General features: G+C 43.6%; 1 protein-coding gene across 1 annotated transcript in view; it reads left to right on the top strand.

Moving 5' to 3' along the window:
• Window positions 1-6,185: 6,185 nt before the first annotated feature.
• Window positions 6,186-21,779, top strand: part of GAREM1 (GRB2 associated regulator of MAPK1 subtype 1) — a 98,802-nt gene continuing 83,208 nt past the window's right edge. The window contains exon 1 of the mRNA XM_068396646.1: window positions 6,186-6,527. Within this exon, the coding sequence (XP_068252747.1) occupies window positions 6,407-6,527 (121 nt within the window). The 5' untranslated portion in view covers window positions 6,186-6,406. The remainder of the gene's footprint in view (window positions 6,528-21,779) is intronic.

Raw genomic sequence — 21,779 nt, 5'->3', positions numbered from 1 at the left:
TGAGCTATCCCAGCACATCCAGAATAACTAACTCCACTGGCTTATTGTTCTGGAATGTCACTACCCTCCTGAAATATGCCTGCTACTTTTTTGAGGGCTGTTTGCAGACAAATTATTATTAAATTTGGTATTGAGACAGTGAGCTCAACTGGAAAATGCTTTCTGAAGCACATGGGACCTAGTATGCCTGAGCATACTGCCAGGTTACTGTGCCACTAGGCAATTTGGTATGCTTGCAGAAGGGGTGTGAAAGGATGGGAAGGGCTACATACTTACAGCTGCTCCTGAGACTACTCATCATGGCCAGTCACTTAAGCTAGCATTTAGAGCAAAATCTGAAAACAAGGAGCAAAGGATAATCCCTGCCTTAGTTACAACCATAGCAGAGGAAGAAAATAGTGCTGGAAGGGATTTTGAGAGGCTGCCTGGTTCCTCTCCTTATCTCAGCCTCAGATCAGCTGTCCCTGCTGTACTGCTGGAAGATGTTTAGAGATCTGCCGTGATGGAGACTTCACGTCTCTCTGAGTGGCGTATGGTCCTTACTTAACTGGTTTGGCAAGCAGGATGTTTCCTAATACCTAACCTAACTGCTACACATGGAAAGCATGTTCTCCCTTTCCTCTTGATGTAGGTGAATGCTTTTGCCTGCCCTCTCTCATCTCTTTAGGCCAGAGAACTCCTGTCCCTTCTACCTTCCCGTGTAGGTTGGGTTTTCTGAATCCTTTGTGATTTTTGTCTTTCTTCTCTCGATATTTTTGAGTTGGTTCTCAACTATCCTGTAGACCTGAAAACTGAGCAGACTATTCCAGTTTAAATAATAATGGCTGGATAGGTTAAAATTATTTTTCATTATCTTCATTATGATACTCCTATTTATGCATTCCAGCATCAGCATAATGCAAGATAGCCTAACACTGCTGACTGTTCAGCTTGTAATCTGTAATCTCTCTTTTCTGAAGAAATGCTTTTTTATCCTGGTACGTACTTGTGCAGTTGACTATTCCTTTTTATGCATAGAACCTTCTGTTTCTCCTTATTTGGTGGCATTTTAGTTTCTCCAATCTGCCAAGATCCTTCTGAATCATCATGCTGTGCTCTGGCATAGTTGGAGCCTCTTCCTATAGATACGGTCTCCAAACGTGAATAAGTGTACTCTGTTTAGTCAAGATGTTGATGAAAGTACTGAATAGTTCTGGAGCCAAAACAGATCTCAGTGAAATCCCATTCAATGTATCCTTTCAGCTTGGGAGTACTAATTATTTCAAAATAATTTTGCACTCATTTTATATACTTCCCCAGACCATATTTTTTGGGGGTTAAGAGCACATTCTATGAAACCCTATGATCCTCACTCTTTCTACCCTATCCACAGAGCCTGTTACCATCTGGTAGAATTAGACTAGATTGACCTGGTATTGTTACTGACAAATCCATGCTGTTACTTCTCATATCTTTAGTTTCTAGACGCTTACAAATGGTTAGATTATCTGTTGAAATTTTTTTTTTGGAGTAGCAATTCAGCTAACCAGTTTGTAGATCTCATTCCTAATGCCTTTTAAGGAAGATACAATCCTTTTTGAGTTTTCTGGAACCTCACTCATTCTCTATTCACTCTTGGAGATAATCAATAGCAGCTCTAACATTGCTTGAACCCTAAGGGAGTTTCATCAGGTCCAGTCTATCAAAAAATCTTTAATTGACTTTTGTCAGTGGTGCTAGTAGCGAAATCACATTTGCCTTCTTAAGTTGAAGACTGAGGTTAAAAAAGGCGTTATGGATACTGGTGTCTCAGCATCACCAGTACTTAGGTGATGATGATATAGATTTCCCCCTCTATGGAATAACAGACCAAATTTTTCCTTGGTCTTCTCACTATGCATCTTTCCAATATCCTTGCTATCTTTTAAATCCAATTGTCTAACATTTTGGGACCTTATCTTTCAGGTTTTGCCTATATATAGTCTATACATAGTCTATTCATAATTTAGTAATTTGACCTACTTTCTACTTTCTTTCAGGTCATTGAAGATCTTATGATTCAGCCAAGTTAGTCTTTATTTCACTTTCTCTGCTTCCTCTGTGTAGATCAAACTCTGCAGTTTTGCCATCAGCAGTGGATCTCCGATGAACTTTAAGCTGTCCTGAACTCACAGAAGTTTAGCTCCTAGTCCTCTGAGTTGAAGTTTCCATTTAGTTCCTCCTCCTCTTCCTGACAATGAAAATAGATAAAAGAGGGTCAGACTGATTCGTAATTTTAATTCTGTCTCTGTATAGCTAATCAGAATTTCAAACACAGGATTTTCTTCTATAAATTCTTCCTTCTTGCAGTGTTTTCTACTACTTGTGGCTTAGGTATCATCCAGTCACTGGCCCACCTTGGGGAGATGCAAATATTTAGGTTCCCGTGCAGTGTTTGCAGGATGCCTCACCCTGCTAGCTGCTACAGCATGCTTCACCTAACACTCCAGGTAGCCTGAGTGCTCTCCTCTTTGCATCTTCTGCTCTCCTGGAGCAAAAAACCTGCCTTTTTCTAAGCATGTGCATTGTGGACTATGTTCACAGGAGTGTGCCGCTGGGGAAAAAACCACCACTCCCACTAGAAAGGACCAAAAAACCTCCCACCAAACTGGAACACTCTGTGTTTGGAGGCATTTTCCCAACTAGAAAATAGAATATAAGTTGAGAGCATTATCTTCATTTAGTTCTCTCCAGAGCTGGGTGGATGATAGTGTTGCACAAATTCCCATAGATGGAATTTTTAGAATAAATAAAGGTTAAATAAGGGATTTGACTGGAAAAAGGAGGACATGTCTCACAGTGAAATAGAAGATAAAAGGCAAATGTTCACACCAGACCCTCAGATCTCTCTAGAATACCTTGCATGGGCAAAGGTTGCTTGGATTTTGCCTGTAAGACAGGAACAGTGTTCTCTTTCAAAACATGAGATGCACAGACATCAAGTATATCAAATGCATTGCTCTCTTACCCCTTTCCCCCTCGCTTCAGAGAAAGGCAGGTATTTAGGATCTGATTCTGAAATGATCACTGCATCTCCTGTTGTTTCCCATTGGACTTAAATTTATTATGAAAATCAGGCCTTTGATATAAAGGCAAATCACATGTAGGAAGAAGGAATGCAAATTCATGGGGGTTTTTAAAGAAATACTATGATGGCTTCCCATGAAACTTACTGTATAAGGCTCACAGTTTTATTTGGTGTATGCATAGTACAGTGTAAAGCATGTTACCAGATTCATACTAAAATCAGTTTGTTGTGAACAGCTCCATTTCAAACATTAGCATACAAATGAACTGATGATGATCCGAAATGCTTTAAAAATCATTTTATTGCCAATGGAATAAATATATACTAGAGATTTTACAGCCTGCTGCATGAATGTGTTGTGAAATCAACATGAAAGTCAGTCAATTCAAAATGCATTTACGAATAATTTCAGGAATTATTCTGAGTCCCCCTGCCACTGCTTATGGTTTTATGGTGACAATTTGCTGTTGATACAGAAAGACTGTCTCTGAATGCTGCCTGAAAGGCACATACACAAAACCTAAGATGTTGTGTCACCTAGGCCCTGGTCCTGAGGTGGATCTGCTAAAGGGGATTCCTCTCGAGGTCTGATGGCTTTCTTAGCATTTTGCGCCTGTATGAGACTCTGGTGAGAGGTCACGCTAAGGGACCATGGCATTGCTAGACATCAGAGAAATTATTGTATCTAAAGTGTTGATTATACATAAGGTGCAGTTAAAACCAGAAATCGTCTTGAGATTCGTGTGTGCTGGTGATTTGAATGTTGTGTATGTAATATTCGAATGTATTTCAAGGAGGTTGAGCTATAGTACAGTTAGGACACATAACAAAGTCACTTTTAAGAGCTCCAGTGAGACATTTAAATACTAGTAAGCTTCATGATGTCTCTTCACCTGGAAATAACTGAAGGAAATTTAGATAGTATCTAGAAGTTACATTTTTTTAAAAATGCATCTTGTTCCAATAGGACAGGTAAGAGTGGGTTGGGTTTCCACTGGTTGCAGAGAACACAAACACGAATACGAAGACAGACTTAAAAGCCGTAGGACATTCAAAACTGTCTGAAGAATGAGAAAATCTTTAATGAAAAGTTAGCAGTAACTATTTCTGTGTGAAAGATGCATTTCTTCCCAGACAGCAGAAGTGCATGATGTCTGAGAGAAGCATATGCTGTGAGATGGTATCTATCCTGGAATTAATGCTACCCAAGATAGTGTTTAAAAACAGTTCTTGACAGACTAGTGCTTCAAGTCCAGGTGAATCCCAGTCTGACCTGATCTGCTTCGCCTTACACACTGCACCCAATAACCTCCTCAAACCTGGACGAGTTAAAACCATGCTTTTGCTTTCCATATTTCAACAATAATGCTGTTAGCTATTATATCACTTTGCACTTCAATAGTTGAATTCACTTAAGCTGTTCAAAGCATTTTGTAGACTTTGTAAAAGGGAAGCTACTTTGAAAAAAAAATCCAGTGTCGTATTTTTAAAGCTAGCTATTCTGGTAGGTAGGATCTAACAGCAGCATGACTGAGTGTAGAGAACGAAGGTTTTCCATAGTGCTGGAAAATCCCAGTGCCAGACTGTGTCGCTAAAGCATGAACCCACGTCAGGATGATGTTCAAACCAACCCAGATCCATTTAAAGCAAGATGATGTGGGTTTTCTGTAATCCTCTGTGCCAACTGGCTTCCATGGTCTTTGTTTCATCTTGGAGAGCATGGATAAAGTCCCAGTCTCTGTTTGCAGCAGAGCAGAACAAGAGCGTGTCTGTCTCAGCCCCCCTCGTGCTCATGGTGCTGCTGGCACCAGCAGTGACAAAGGCACGCAGCAGTGGCTGCCCCTTCACCAGGCACATGAGGACAGGCGAGCGGCAGGAGAGCTCTTGTACAACAGCTCTTCCCCGAGCTCTGCCATCCCCAGCAGTCTCAAAGATAGATACTGCAGTAGATGGAGCCTGGAGAGAGATGTTAGCTGTGGAGGTTTTCAGTCATCTTACAAATCACTGAAAGGCACTTTTATGTTTCTAATCAACAGTGCAGCCTTAAACGTAGCCAAGTTTACTGCAATAAAATAAACAGTTTTGACACAAAAGTGAACAAAATAAACTTAAGCACAGTACAATGCAACCACCCAGGAGTTAGTTTTTCTGGTTTAATTTCCCAGAGTTTCTCCAGTCTAGCAATCTCAAGATAAAAAGTGCATTAAAAATGATAACATTAAATAAAGTATCTTACGAAGATCATATAAGACTTCATCACATAGGCCGCTTTGAAAGGAGAACTAGTAGTTGATTTTAAACTTTCCTGTGGTCTGAAGGCACTCAAATACGTAATATATGTAGCACTTGCACGTGCAGTAGCAGTGATGCAAATAAGTCAAAGATCTTCCTTAACTTCTGTGTACTACTCTTCACACTTTAAATAACCATATGACGTTCACAGGTGAAAACTAAAATAATAGATTAATAATCAAAGTTGTCACATAATTGGATTTTTCTTAATGTAGGATGAGTTTCACAGGCAAATTTCCTATACTGAGTTTAAGACGATGCAGTGCAACCCACTTGCTCAAAATGGCTTTGATAAATGAAGAGACATTTTATCTACGAACTGTACATGTACATCTGCATGCAGACGGATCTTGGGCCCCTTCTGCAGGGAGGCAGCACATGTAAATCCAAGAGACGCCGGACTCCCCAACCTGCCCACCAGCCTGCAGCCCACGACACCGCACACCCGGCCCCACGGGCTGCGCTGCCGGGGTCGCCCCGCGCTTCCCCAGCCCGGGCGGTTCGCGGGGAGGGGACACACACACCTGCGGGGCCGTCTGACGGCTCCCCCCGGCGGGGCCCTGCGCGGCGGCGGCGGGCGGACGGGCTGCACGTCGGGAGAGCGGTCGGAGGGTGGAGTGAGAGGGACAGGCTTGGCGGCGGCGGCGCCGCTCCCGGCCGGGCGGGCAGCCCGGCACTTTCCTTTTCGGCGCGGGGAGGAGCGGCAGCTGCGCAGGCGTTGCTCGCACCCTGTTGATTAGTCAGTGCTGGGATGGCGCTTCCTGGGCCAGGCGCGGTTGCGGCGGCGGTGGCGGGCGGCCCCAGCCGGTCCCGGGGGGCGGCGGGAGCAGCAGCAGCAGCAGCAGCAGCAGCAGCAGCAGCAGCAGCAGCGGCGGCCGGGCGGGCCTCCCCTTCTGCCTAGCCCGGCATGTCCCGGGGCGACCGGCGCTGAGCGAGGCGGTGCTCCCTCCTCCCCTCCCTCCGTCTGTTCCCCTCCCCGCTGGCTGCAGCCCCGCCGGGTGGGAGCACCCCGCCGGCGCTGCCTGTCTGGTTCCCCTCCCTCCTGCCCTCCCTGCCCGGGCCGGGAAGATGGACCCCGGCCCGCCGCTGGGCTGCAGCCTCAAGGACGTGAAGTGGAGCGCGGTGGCCGTCCCGCTGGACCTGCTCGTCAGCACCTACCGGCTCCCCCAGATCGCCCGGCTGGACAGCGGTGCGTGGGGCGGCGGGCGGGCGGGCGGCTCTGCTCGGCGGGGAGCGGGGCCGGGCGGGCGCCGGGCTGCGGGGCGGGCGGCGAGCGGCGGGAGCCGCTCCTGGGGCGGGTTGCCAGCCCCCCGGGGGCACCCCCTTTCCGCCCGCGGCTGGAGGGAGCCTGAGAGCCCCGCGGCTCCCCGGAGTACTTTCCGTGCCGTCCTTACACCGAGATCTGCCATTACCGGGTGTCGGTGAAAGGCTTCGACTTGCGTCGGAGTCCGGGCGTTGCTTTGCGTCAAAATATCTGTGTGGTACCCCCGCACCCTTACCTGTGTGTCCAGGGGCGCTCGGTGAAGCCTGTTTGCTATCAGCTGCCTGCCCCGGAGAAAGGTCCTCGCAGTCTCAGATGGGCATTTTCAGTACTGGCGACCCAGTGCTGTGATGAAGTGATGCTACACCAAGGCCAAACAAGAAGGGATATTAAATAGCCAAGTGGGCTGAATCCCAAATGTTACACTTCACTAAAAAAGCCATGGACCTGTAAAAAGAGGAGTAACGTTAAGAAGCTTTTACAGTCTCCAGATAACTTTTTATTACTGCTCACTTGGATGCTCACCTGCAGTTTCCAAGTCTGCAGCTTTTTGTTTATTCCAGGAAATAAGAAACGAGTCTGACAGAACAGCTGTGACAGCAGCTTTTTACCTTTCCTAGGTACGTGTCTTAGAAAGTAATGTGTCAGCACAGAGAGCTGGGGAAACATGGGACATTTTTTGTAAAGGCTCAGACAGCTGCTTTATGATAGTGTGTATGTGCATTGTGCGGTAGCTCTGTGAAAACTGTCCCACTCTCCTGTCTCTAAGGGAATGCACAAGATGATAACTCACAAAACAGGAAAAAATTGCAGGCTTTTTGATTTGTTAACTTATGAAGTCATGTTGTACTTACACGATGTAATAGAAGAGTTCTCTTCTAAAGTTTTGTATTGATTTGAAAAATTAAAAATGAGCACAGGCATCGTTCTCTGTTACTGACCAGTGTGCAGGTCAAGACCAGGACTGGTTTATTACTTAACTGCAGTTCCCATAATCCAGTGATGATTCAAGCCGGGGCTTTTTTGACTTTGTCCCTTGATTATGCACTACTTTTCCTATCCCTTGTAGTGCTTCCTCAGAGGTGGAGCTCAGGAGCAGGTTAAAGAAAAGCTTCTTTGCCTTTTTAACTGCAGCTGGCTGTTTTTCATACTGTTGAATGTATGTTGTTTTGCGAGACTGGCAAAGCTGGTATGTTAAGGAGTTCCTCGTGGTAATACCTTCTGTCACTAGAAGCAGCTAAGATGGCCTCCAGTCACTGCACTTAAGGCTGTCAATTTACTTGAGATTCCTGGCAGTGGTTCAGGCTGTAACAGGATGTATGTATTGATGAGTTACTAATTTCCCTCCTTGTGTGTTATGCTTCCCAATCTTCCCACTCCTCTTGTCTTGCTTCATTGGAAGGGACCTGAAAGAGCTTTGTGGGTAGACAAAGTTTGTGGGTTTTGAAGCAAGTAATTTTTTTTTTTGGTTTTGTGTCAGACCTGGTGACAGGAATATCCCATAATTGTCAGGGAGACAAAGATGATGTGGATTTTGTGCAAAGGCTTTTTTTGTCCTGTGTGCCACGCTTAAAGCATATGCACAGGCAAGTGGATGTAAACAGACCGGAACTCTTTTGCCCATGCCCTGAGATGGCCAGACATGAGGCAGCTGTTGGTGTCAGTGTCCTGTGAGTAATGGTTCGGTCCCTGACTAAACCCTGCGAGGAGGCAGGCTGAGGTATAGCACTGTGCTAAGGGCTTTGGCTTGGAGCTGGTTGAGGTCTGGCCAGTTCAGCATGCAGGCAGAGGCCCTTGGGTCTGCTTTTACCTACTCGTACGGACGTACCTTTTAACTTCTGGGACTACAGATGGCAGACGAATCAATATTTTATAAAGAACACAGACGCCGTGGCCTTGGTGGTACAAAGAGAAGACTTTTTCTGTTTCCAAAGGACATTGTCTTGCAATAAGAGAAAGCAGCTGTGAATCAGTGCGTACCCTCCTAAAGAAGGAAAGTTGGGACCGTGCAATGTTCATGGAAATGACTGGAGCGCCTGCTGTCCCGGGGTGGTTGCTCTGCAACCCTGTCCTTGTCTTGCAAAGCTAACAAGTGGAGCTCTGTCAGAGAATTTCTTGATGTAATACTGAAGAAAATAAATGCAGAGTCCAATCCAAATGTGTTTCATCCAATTCTCAGGAAAATTAAGGCTACATCTGTTAACAAAGTAGCATCTTGTGCCAGTTTTATCAGGAGGCAGCTGGTCTCCTCTGCACTGCTACAGGTGCAGTCTGTAGATACTCATTGATGGGTCAGGGTTCAGTTGCACAGAAATGGCCTTATCTCTTCTTTAGGTGCTGAATTCCTCTCCAGATCAGTGGAAGCTGCATGTGTTTCATGCTGTTGGAAATCAAACCACCTGTAGATGTCTGTCTTTGGTCACCTTTTAATTTCATGGTTGGCTTCTGTCTCTTGCAGCGAGTCGTTTCTAGGCTGGTTGTTTCAGTCATCATGAGGTTTTGTGAAAGCCAGAATTCGTTTCCTCTGGAGGACCAGGATGTAGAAGAAGATTGAAAAGCTGGAGATGTATTTTCTTCAGAAGATGCCAGCCTTACTATGTTGTTTGTACACTTCTTAACGGAGCTTAACACTCGGTGGATAATGTTCTTAGATGATACCCACACAAGATCTCCAGTTTTTCACTGTTGCTTCACCTTCAGGCCTTTCAGTTTGAAGGGAGAGAATGGGTATGATGAATGCAGTTTTATTCTTCGAGTTTGGATGTGCAGCTCCTGGAAAAATGCCCTTAAGTATTTCAGTTTGATTTCTTGACAGGATGAGGTTATGAAATATTTATGCCCACTAGATTTGGTCCTCTGCTAAGAAGGGAGGGTTTTTCTTGATGGTATGGGATGAAGGAGGAATGGGAGGAGGTAGTCTGTCATTACATCAAGATATAGTTGGAAGTAGTTAGGCATCAGTGCCTACCTTATCCATCTAGAAATGATAAATATGTCAACTTCTGTGTTTTCAGATGAAATTTTAAGACTGTTTAGTTGTGTTCCAGGTTATAGTTTTGGATGCTGTTAAGTCTTAAGTCAAGTTTTGTTTGTTTTAGTCTGTTCATGTGTCTTAATATTTTGTTGGTGAATATTGTTGTATTAATTGAACAAATAGAAGAAAAAAAGCTGTCACTCTTGAGAGGAAGCAAATGTTTTTTCTGTTTTTTTTCCAACATATATAATGGCTTAAATATTTCTAGAGGATAACTCAAACACAAAACTGCTGAAAGAGTGCTAAACACCATACCAAATAAAATGAATGGACTTTATCTCACACTGTGGAATTCAGTGAGTGGGCTGTTCCAGATGAAAAGAAGCAACACTCAAAGAGCAAGAGAGGAGCAAGCTTTGTGCTGTGTTTTCCCTGTCCTCACTCCCCCTTTGCCATCCTGATCTGTGTTGTCACAGCTGAATCCAACCCCAGTGACACTGAGAGGCTTGTGGGTGAGTGCAGTGGGGAAAAGATTTCGCTGTGGGAACCCGCAGCAGAAAGAGATCTTATCAGAGCGTGGTTGTTGCAACAGGGCAAAAGGTGAGCGTCACTGGTCTCAGAGCAGGGGTGCACGCGAGGCTTGGGTTGGCTGTCTTGGGGTCGTTGGTAGAAAAGGCTAAATGCAAAGCCGTGACCATATCTTGTTGCTAATGCTGAAACGATGTTGTGCGTGATTATCTCAGGGCTTTAAATTTCTGGTAATTATTTTTCTAAGGATAATTTTGGAGAGTAAAAGAGAAATGCTGTCAAGGTTAAGATCTGGAAAATATTGCTTTGCATAGAGCTGAGCTTCAGGCCGAGCTTTTTTTTTTTGTAAGCTCACTGCTCCCTTCGGACTCCAAGGTTCTGTAATTCTTTTTCTTAGCGGAACTCCCTTTCCCCCAGCCGCTGTTGCTGTGTTTCCACAAGTAAAGAGCAGTTTTTGCTAGTAGGTAGTTTTCATCCACAGATTGGGTATGAACTGGAAGGGTTCACAGAAGTTCACAGCTTGTGTCCAACTACTAAAGCTTCTGGGATTAAGAGGGCATGTGGTCCTCTGATTTTATTTTTTTCACAAGGGATAAACATATTTAATATGCTCTTAAAAGGAGAAAAAAAAAAAAGATATTATGGAAACTGGTGCTCTTGGGATCAAACATAGTGGTACTTGTCTTCAACTCATAGAGAAGTGATTTCCCTACTGTGCATGGTGGGGAGGGAAACCATGCTGAACTTTTCTGGAAGGGAGATCATGGATCACAATGAGCCTCTGAGACTCCAAAGGAAGTTCTTCTCTACGCATTGTAAATGTGTGGTTGCTGTAAGATGAAATGACAGAATTAGTGGCTATAAAAAAAGGAAAAATCTATAAAATAGCTAACAAATTTAAAGATTTCTTCTTTCTTACCCCTGAGTGAACTTGTGTGACCATCAGCAGTGGGTGAATAAGCAGTTCGTGCTGCTGTTGCTCCTGGGGTTTAAAAGATTTTATTTACTTATTTATTTATTTAATTTCAGGTTTTCTTTCTCTCACATTTCAAAACTTTTAATGCTGGAATTAGTCTACCCCAGTCACGTTCAGGGGACTGTTGTTCCCTGCAGCACATTACTGTAGGGCTTATTTTGGTTCCAAATATGTGGAAACTGAGCACCCTCGCAGCTTATCAAAGAACATCGTACTCAATAGAACAGTGTGGCCACGTACATAATGAAAATTTCATATTGCGTCACTCTACAAATGCGGGTTATCTGTGCAACTGAACAATACTTTGAAACTACAAAGAGACTTTTATTCTTTTAAGGTCTGAATGCTGCTGTCCGTGCTTTAATTGTCTTGAATGACCTCCTTCTTTTGAGAAGCTGGTGCAGGGTGTCTCAATAGTCTACTATTGAATAAATCTTTAAAAGGAATCATGTGGGGGTAGGGCAAAGCTTTCAAGTAGACCAAGAAAGAGGTTTCAGATACACTCACACCCTGGACAGTAGCCGTGATCTGATTTCCCACTCTAGGTGTGGCCGTCTTTTGTATACTGTGGTGTGGTAGGTGACAGTTCTCATACATTGGGCAGACAGACAAGTGTCTCTGATTCGAAGGCAAAAATCCTCATGATACTCTGTATACACATGGCTTGATTTCTTCCCTATGTGCTGAGCAGCTTTGGAACTCCAACTGTTTATACTGTGTGTTCTGCCATTAAAGTATCATCTCAGAAGCATCTCCTCCTTGCTTCCTCTTCTTTCCTCCTTTACCTTGTGGTCTGCTGTTTCCATCAAGACAATTGAATGAAAAAAATAATTGACAGGTTGCCATGAACCACTGCTCCTGAGTTTTCATTTTCTTTGTTTTTTTTCTTTTCCCTTGCTGGCAGAGATGTGTTCCAGAAACATTTTAGTGAAAAAAGCTTTTAATTCATTTAAAATCTGCAGCTACCAAATGGTGTCTGTGAAGATAATAGTGCCCTCCTGGAGATGGAGGCCAGTAATTTGGCAACACCTATTCCCAGGAGTACCACAGGCTTCCAATGAGGCAGGTAAAGAGTTCAGCAGCATACCTGTTTTACACCTAAAAATTCATGATTTCTTTGATCTGCTTTCATGTTTGGCAATGATTTAATGTACAATAGTGTGTACTGTGTGTTCTTTAACCAGTGTGCCATTTGCATGCCTGTGGCAGGGGGGTTGGAACTAGATGATCTTTAAGGTCCCTTTCAACAGAAACCATTCTATGATTACACTGGACCCCTTGGTAGTGTGGTAGGGCTGCTAAGATGCAAAATAGTTACCTTGCTCTTATTTCTTACATACTTAATAAATGTTCATATTATTTTCTGCCATACAAGGTGTGAAACTTATAGCTCTCTGTTTCAATTTTTAAAGGTTTGAGTCTGTTAGGTGAAGGCTTTGTGTACATACCTGGACAAACTCTTCCTGGGTAATTCTGTAGTTCAGGTATTGGAAGGTGAAACACCATTAGTCTTTTCTTAACTGGAATTCAAGTACTATAACTTTAAATCCATGGCTAAAATCCTAGAGGAAGCTTAGTGCCTTGGCTTTTTTTTTTCTTTCTTTTTTTTTTTCCCCCATTTAAATTACATGTAGCTTTCAGATAAGGCACAAGATATACATAAAATCAAAGGAATTAAGGTGTCTTGAACAGTTAGTAAAACCCTTAATCTTAAAACAAATGTGTTGTGATGAATCATGTGCTGCTGTTGCAAGATATGGTAGTAAGGAATGGTACAAGCCTAGCATAGGAAAGAAGGGTTTTGTTGTTTTATGCTTTGTCTGTAAGTGCTGTTCTAGGACTAGGTGTTCCTGGCTTCAGTTATTACGTGAATTGGCACTCCCTGTAATAGCCCAGCAAAGGCAACTTCAGGGAGTATGCCAAGACGAAGTGCTGGAGGATATTGGACAACGTGGTCTGGTGCTGCAGGGTTTGATGGAAGTTGTGGGAAGAGCTACAGTGTGTTCCAGTCATTCCAGCGGTGGTTTGTCAGCAGCGAAGGGCATGGGTGTTGCTGTATTTCCTTTTGGCATTAGGAGTAACAAGTTTGTTGGATTAGGGAAGCTTAAGTCTCTCCCCTATAGGAAAATAGTCATCGTCTTAATGTGGATTGCATATGACTCAAAACCAACCTTCATAAAACCCAGTCAGCCAATACTTCAAGTCTGAAATTTTTGCTTTTAATGGTGCTTCCCTTTGGGAGGAGTTTTATGTAGCATTTGCAGTCTGTGATTTTCATACCATTTATAGTATAAAAAGCTTGCAGAGCTAACTTCACTGCACCTTCACCTGTAAGCCAAAGCTGCTCATCGGAAGGCCTGGCGTAGACATGTAAAATTGAGGTTCATGAGGAGATTGAAGAGTGTGTCTTTGCTGAGGGTCGGGGCCATGTCTGCTCTGCAGTCTCTGTGGTGGTGTGCACGTCGGCATGAAACTGCTAATACGGCAGCTTTTCCAGAGCACCTGCGTGCTTGGCTGAGGTATTGCATCAGCAAGAAGAGCTGCTCTGTCTCGGTATCTCCTGTACTGCTGCTGCACGGTATATCACCCTGTCAGGCTTGTTGCTGCATGCTGGGGGATAGAAATGTCTTCCTGGGGGTGGGGAGGGTTTGGAGTCCGTCCTTCTCATCCCGTAGTTTGCTTTGGTTTTCAGTTTGTGAAAAGGAGTGATCAGAAACTTGGCGTTCAGGAAGAGGTCGGTGGATTGTCTGTCGGAGTGGTGATGGGGAGGAGATAACTGTGTTTAGCTCGTACAAGGTGTTAACACCAACAGCTACTGCAGTGGCTGCCTGTAAGTGGGAGAAAAGAGTATAGAGGTGTTATGGAGGCTGCAGATGGGGAGCAAGAATTGCCAAATCCTACAGACATTCGCAGGCCGTCTGTGGTGCAGAGGGAGGTGCTCCTGAGCCTGCAAAATGCACATTGAGTGTCTGGATCAAGCCACGATGCAGACCCAAAGTGTCTGGTGAGAGCTGCCGAAGCTGTGGGTTCAGGGGACTTGGGGAGCCCCGTGCCAGGGGCCGCAGCGTATGCACACCCTGGCAAGAGCTGCTGTGCTCTGAGCAGAGGAGTGGGTGGTGATTTTACCAGGAAAAGCAGCAAATCTTGTTGTGACGGGAAGGTCATTTGGAGCCTCCTGGAGGCGCAGACCTTCAGGAAATGCAAAATTGTTTGGAAACTGCCCTTTTTTGTTTGTTGGCTTTTTCTTTCCTGGTGTTATAACTGGTGCAAATTGTAATCACAGAGAAGTCGGACTCGTGCATGTTTTCTTGGCCTGTGAGAATGTCACTGGGCTCCTAAGGAGAACCAAGGATAAAGATTTAAATACGGTCTCGGAGGCTGGAAGATGCCTGAGAGCTCAACCTGATGAAGTTGATACTGGAATTGCCTCATGCCAGGGCTGAACTTTAGTGACTCAAATGTAAATATTATGTTAAACACAACATGCTGCAATCGTATTTGTGAAACGAGCAAGGGAAACCTTTCCTGCAAAGTGGTGGGAGTTTCGTCTTACAGCCACAGCTGGGGGAGTGGGAAGAAAAGCCGAGTAAGGGACTAAAAGCCCCATTCGACAGGCCGGTGTGTGCCACACGCTGCTCTGCTTGCTGCCTCTGTGCCTTCATGGCAAAATGTGTACCTGGTGTGAGGACATAGCTCAGTGGGCAGCAGGTTTCCAGGGAAAGGCCAGGGAGCTGCGGCCGCTGGCAGGGGAGCACTGGCCACCAGATGGGGTGCAGTGCAGGGGCGCACGGCCTCTGAAGGTGAGGTGTTGGACACGAGGCTGCCCGGGGTTGTGGTTCCCCTCTGCAAGAAGGATATAGGCTAGTTGGAGAGAGTATAGAGATTAACCACCTAAACTGCTTATTCGCTCTGTCCTGAAGGGAGAGACTGTGTGCCCAAGACCGACCCGAGGGTACGAGCGGAGGAAGGTCCCTGTGTGTACCCTAAGCAAAAAATTGTGCCTCCTGGCCTTATCCGAGCATCCCTCCCTCATCATGCTGCTGTGGCTGCTGCTGAGCACTGAACCGAGCTGGGCTGCCAGACTGGTACAGAGCACACTGTCCTTGCAGCTGGGTTTGTAAGGGTCGTACAGTCTAAATACTCAGTTACTAAATTATTTTCAGGATCTATTTCAAAGTAATCCACAAATGCTTGGATACCCCCTCCCATGTGTTTGTTTTTCTGTTTGCAACTTTTTTTTTGTTGTTCCAGCTGGCAATTTTACTTATTTGCCCCACTGAATATATTAAATATAAATTCTTGTTGCTTCCTGGCACCTCACCATTTTGGAGATGAAAGAGGGAAGACTGGGGCGGGAAGGTGAAGGAAAAATTTTATCTAAGAGGGGGAAAAAAAAAGGCAGGTGTGCACAGATCTTTTCTTCTTGTCCCTCTTTCCTGTTGCATCTTTCAGTGGATCCCTTTGGGGCATGGTTGGGTTCAAGGAGCCTTTGGCTCCAGTCTGTGTCATTCTGTCCATCCCCCAGGCTACTGTCCTGCACTTGTGGGCTTCCAGTAGGTGTTGCAAGTTGTCTGCAGTCGCTTCCAAGGTCACTGTAAAGTAAAACACCCAATACTGTCTAGCAGTAGCAGAATGGAGCAGTGCAAGGAGCTGCTGCTTGTTATCCTTTCTTGCCTTCAGATAGGATAGTCCTCCTTTTCACCTCCTCCAGCATTACTAGAACATTGCTGTTGTGTTCTTTTCCTCTCCTCCAGCTTCTTACAGCTCCTGTGCAAACTCCGCTTCTTCATCCCTCCATGCCCTCTTCTTTTGCCTCAACTTGGAGGAAATTGGGGTGTTTCTTGGACCAGACAGCAACATGAGGTTTGGCTGTGCGTGTCCCAGAAGTGATAGCTGTGTATTTGCTAGCAGAGGTGAGAAAGCAAGCAGGGAAAGTTATTTCAGACAACTCCAGAGACTTGAAAGTTTCTGGTCACTGAGACCAGAAATTGGAACTATAACTTGTTACTGTTGGAAGAAGACGGGTGTTCTGGGCTTCGCCACAGAGAGGTGGTTTATATCAGTGCAGATAACATGGGATCACCCTCTGCAGAGTCTTACAGTTTGTTGTTGACATGCTGTTTGATTTAACTTCAGTAAAGGGAGTTTTGCTGGTGGGACTCAAACATGATTTGGTAGGCTTTGCTTGTAATGCTTCATTCTGTCAGCCAGCGCTGACTGCTTGCTTGACTCACAGAAAGTGAGTGAAGACGCTCTGTATTTGTAAGAATAATAGTAATCCTTGTCCATTTTGTTATATGATGTGGCTAGCTGGAAGGAGAATCTTATTCTTGTTGGAATAAGATGGGTTGGAACCCATCCTTGTTGGAAGATGGGTTTCCAAAACGTTAAATTATTCCTGCTTCTTTCTTAACAGTTTTGTTTAGGCCTCTATTTATTAAAAGGTCAAAATGCCCCTTCTCCTCTTTGAAGGGGGCCATAACAGCACACATTGGGTAATATCTAAGATCTCATCTGAATTGCATTTATGTAGTTTCATTACGGTCATACTTTTTTCCTGTCTTTGTCTCTGAATGTGAAGCGACGTTATGTTCATAGCAGGAAAATATAGAAGGCATTGGTGTGTACATGACTCGGAGAGATGATAGGGTTCCAAGTGAAAATACAAAATGTGACTAGTTACACATGCGTGTTATTGCAGTCACTGAATTCAGGATGTGGCTGTAGACAAACAGCAAAGCTGCAACACCACCGCAGCTGAATGTAGGGCAAGCTGGAGGAAAAGATCACTTCTGTTGCATGTGTTACGGATTGCATTGTCAAATATCATTTGGGTTCCTGTCAATATATAACAAAATATCTTAAGACCAAATGGCCTGTGGGCAAAGATAAATGTGCCCTCAAGGGGAAAGTGAAGCATGATGGGCTTTTCTTCACTGTGTTCTGCATGCTGCTCACCAAAAGTAGAAGCTTTTCTCTTCACAGGAGGGGTTTTATTTTTTTTCTTTTTGTGCCTTCTTAAGATGATAAAAATATTATCAAAGGGATATTATTCACTTATCCTTAATTTTTTGTTATAAACAAAGCCATTCTTTTTATACCGTACAGTTTAAGTGTAGACTTCTCTGAAACAATGGAAATAAATTGCATTCAGGATTAGGACTGTTCCGGATCAGAAAAGAATTAGGTGCAGCTTTGATTGCATTCCTCTTGTTAGTGTTCCCCTATTGCTCAGGTACTCTTACTGTACCAGGATGTAACCAAACCAAACAGGTGCCTAATTACAGTTGAACATCCAAAATTTCTGTGCGTGTATGCAGTCAGCCCATGTTTGAAGACGCATTACCCTCTTGTTAGTGGTATTTGAATTTTTCCAGGTTGAGCAGAAGGGGTAGGATGTACATAGCTAAAATGCAAAGGCAACAGCAGCCCAGACAAGCGGGTGCTGTGTGTGCATGACCAATTAGTGCCTGCGCGGTCTCCAAGGGCACAGGGAGATGGGCCAGGCCACTGGGCAAGCAGCCAGGTGGCAACCTGACTTCAGAGCAGAGCTGAACTTTTGCTTGCTTCCAGCTGCTTTTATTCCATTCTTACCCAGGCTGCAAAAAAAAATCAGAGGCAAATTGAAGTGTAATGATGAGTTCTTTCAAAGCCAAAGAAAATGATGCTTGAGTAGCTCCTACATTTTGGCTACTTTATTTTTAACTGGGAGCCGGTCCAATATGCCCCAAGTTCAAACACGGATCACTGCTGTGCAACACAAAGCAGTATAGTATATCTTTAGGACTTGGGATATATAATGAGAGGACTGAGCATGTTTACTTGGATACTATTTTAAAATACCATCTAATTATAAGTAACTGACAATGAGATCTCCCCAGCTCTCATGCTGTGCCCAGGAGAAGTCTAAATGAATAGGCTGCTTTTCTGTTTGCCAGGGCAATCTAGAATCTCGTTCTAGGTCTTAAATCCATGAGGTTGATAGGGTTAAAATTTTCTTTATCAGCATCCTGAATCTGGGGAGCTTTAACCAGACTTCCCTGACCAGACTCCCAGCCATTGCACGTGGGGAAAGATGACTTCTGCAGCAGCTAAGGTGTGCAGCCGCCTTCAGTTTTATCAATTAAAGAAACCATTCTGTGTCTGTGCTTGCGTAAATAGGAAGCCAGTAAAAGCATATAGTGTGATGCTAAATGCTGACCTCCCACCTCTAAGTATTAAGCTTCTCCAACTAGGCACCTGATGCTAAACAGTCACTTGGAAGTGTATCCACCAGTGGACCTCACAATATTTATAGATGTGTCTGAGCAGGAGCTTTCTAGCATGAGCAATGCTTGCCTCTGATGAAAGAAAACCTTAGCTCTCTTAATAAAGTATTTAAAGGAGCTGATTTGGATGGCAGTAGGCTGCTCAGAAGTCTCATTACTGCTGTGCTTTTCTTTTGGTCAGGTTGCGCTGTCATTCTCTTTATCCACACCTGTCAGACTGCTTATGAAAGCTACTTGTTGGATTCCTCATTTCCAAACCTGGTGCCTTGATTGCAAAGGACAAATAAGTATTTTAAATCTTTTTTTTCCCCCTGACTTTGGCCACAAGAATTCAAAATGGGAAATAAACTAAACGTGAAAGAGACATAAAAATTCCTTCTCTCCCTCTCTATGGTAATACTAAACTAGGCTGGAACCTCTCTTGCATGCAATGAAAAGTTATTTAGCTTTCTCCTTCTCAGTATTTCTAACCTGTGATCATTTTAAGTGTAGCTAAACTTACAGTTCTTTGCTCTTATTCTTAACGCTTCAGATTTGTGATCTTAGGTGACTCAAAACCAGAAAACTTTCCTCCATAAGAATCTCAGTTTTCAATTAATTGAGTGATTCTAAGATTTTTAATTTTTTTTTTCCATCAAATATGAGATACCACGATAAATAGTTGGCACTATTCAGCATGTTGCAGAGTATCGGAGTAGTTTAAAGAGTCGCTGAGACCTTTCTAGGGTGGTTTGTAAGTAACCATGGTGATTGACTGTTCTGTTGGATCAATCTTACAGCTAAATCTGTCATGAGGATACAGTAAATCTGCAGTTACATCTGGTGATGCTCAGCATTAATAGAAGAGTAATTATGAGAGCAGCAGAAAGTTACTGTGTTTTGGAATGCAAATGTTAAGATGTTGTACTGAGTGGGGTTTTTTTCCCCTGTGTGGGGGTGGAGAGCAGTCTGTGTTGAAAGATGTGTTTTGGCTTGTTTGGCTTGAGTTCATAAAAAGTAAGGTTTCTCATTCTGGGATGTTTGTTCGGAAGGCTTGAAACAAACACAAACAAAGCTCAATGAAATCTATGTTGTTATTCTTCTCCGCCCCCCCCCCCCCCCCCCCAGTTTTCTTATGAACACAAAGAAAGCAAGATGCCAAGGTTCAAACTGTGAGATTGCTAAATTCAGCAGAGCATTTACCATCGGTGTGGTGGCACCAGAATTCCACTTAGTGTTTATTTAAAATATTTGTGCTCCTCATCCCTGCTGTAGGTCAAACAGGTTTTTTTTGAAGACTTGCTGAGATGCTGTCTCTGTGCATTCACAGCTAGAGAAAAGCTTGTCTTGAAACAAACTGGATTTTTCAGTGGATTAATCTGTCCCATAGCCTTGTAACAAGATTATGGTTTATGCTGATTTGTTGCAACAGTACTGGTATATCCAGTCATTCCAATAGCGAAATGCTAATCCTAAAGAAATAAATCTGTCTTCTTGCTGGCAGGCATAAAAAGAATAGGGGGATGGGAGTCTCCTCTCTCGTTAGGTATTAGTCAGTGATAGCTTGAGTTCAGCGTCAGTTAGGTTGAAGCAATTTGATTGTATCAGGCTTTTGCAGAGGGATTGGAAATTGCAGAAGTAAAGCCTTATCTCCTTTCTTTTGATTGTGAAATGTTTAATGGTTACCCAGAGCAAAGTTTGATCACACTACCGTGAGGCTGAAGGATTACATCAATGCACAAAGTACCGCACATAGGGATGTTAGGCATTCTGAGGGTGATGCTGTCCTTGCCCCTTCCCCGCTAAGTAGGTAGGGACAGTGAGGCAAACTGGATGCCCTGTTGTTCAGACATGACTGAAAATTGTTGCAACATGGCCAACTGTAACTGGCAACAGTTGTGTTTCATCCAAGGAAAAAGGTGTACAGAGGGGAGAGGCTGCTTCTTGGGCAAACTATTTCTTGGGTAGCTGCATCTTGCTCAGCTCTTCCTGAAGCTGCAAGAAGATTCAGTGTCTCTCCCTCCACCATCTAAGGCTGAGACGAGTGTAATTGCTGGTAGCGGACTTTACTGCAGACTTTCAGACAGCTGAGTGTCTCATTCTGGGCTGGGTGCAGTTGGATGATTCTCCTGGGCATTTTCTATATGGCGTCTGCAGCGAAGTACCAAAGAGGCAGTCCAAAACTCTTGTTGAGTTTGTGAGGCACAACCTGAGCTGGCTTAGATGCCTGGGCTCTCCTGTGGCTCAAATAAAAATATATATATTTTTAAAAAGCCATTAAAAAAAAAAAACACAAAAAAACCCACAAAACCCTACTCTTTTGTAATGTAAAAAGCAACTCTGAAGACCAACTGGATGAATCTTAATTTGAGAGACAGCACACAGGATTTTCAGCTCATTTTGCCTGATCTTCCCTGCTTTAGTTGCAACTTTTTCCTTTTTCTTGCTTTTCGCGAAGGAAGAATGTGTCATCTTAGAATCAAAATGGGTATGAATCCTGATGCTGTCAGGGGAAGCCTTTCATCCAATGAAAGATGTGTAGTCTGTGCAGTTGATGGAAGGTCAAGTCAATATTATTTTGGATTTCTTTGGAGAAAGGAGTGTTTGATTGCAGTTTCAATCATGACAGAAATACTGGTTGATCCAGATAATAGGAACCAGCACAAATGAATGTGCTGCAGGAATGTAACAATTAAATGGAAGCACATATTTAAAACTACTCAGGGAAATTCTTTTAGAAGGAGGGGAAGCTGAAAAGTGAGGTTAATTATCAACAGTCCTAGATATAACTGCAATTTTTAGTCCAGATCTTTGTGTTGCAAGCTCAAAAGGTTGTGTAGCTGGGGACAGAGCACTCTGCTTTCATCTTTTCCGCTATGCCGAGACACAGCCAGATGAGCCCACTGTCAGGCTTTCCTAATGAATCTGTCCAGTTTAAATTAAAAATTTAGTACACTACATTTTATATAGTCCTGAGATGTTTAAATTTTAACGTGGGTTGGGTTTGTTTTGGTTAGGTTTTTTTTCCATTTCACTCCTAGAAACTACAATATTTGCTCCTAGAAGTTACAATATTTACCTTTTTAACTCACTGACAGTCTGTATTTCGACTTTGCATGATACCGCCCCCATGCAAGTTATTTTGCTTTTCTTTAAACAAAGAAGTTTGATCAGCTAGATAATATTTTTTTTATCAACCTTTTTTTGTGTCTGTATGGAATGACAAAGTGAGACTGATAACATGGAGAGGCTTTCAAAGCAGGTTTTTCTTCGATAGTAGTAGTGTTTTCTACAATTACATGCTCTTTTTACTTCTCTCCCATTAGGCTTTTTATGCAAGAGTAACTCTTCCAAGCATCTGTTCAGTCATAGTGACAAAACAAAAAAACATAAAATGTTCAGTCCTTGTAGATACAATGTTCATTAATCTTGCTACAAGTGGGATTCTTTATATA

Source organism: Nyctibius grandis, chromosome 3 (assembly GCF_013368605.1).
Source record: "Nyctibius grandis isolate bNycGra1 chromosome 3, bNycGra1.pri, whole genome shotgun sequence".
Taxonomy (NCBI): Eukaryota; Metazoa; Chordata; class Aves; order Nyctibiiformes; family Nyctibiidae; genus Nyctibius; species Nyctibius grandis.
Note: the sequence above shows the minus strand (reverse complement) of the source record. Positions and strands in the feature narration are given on the sequence as shown.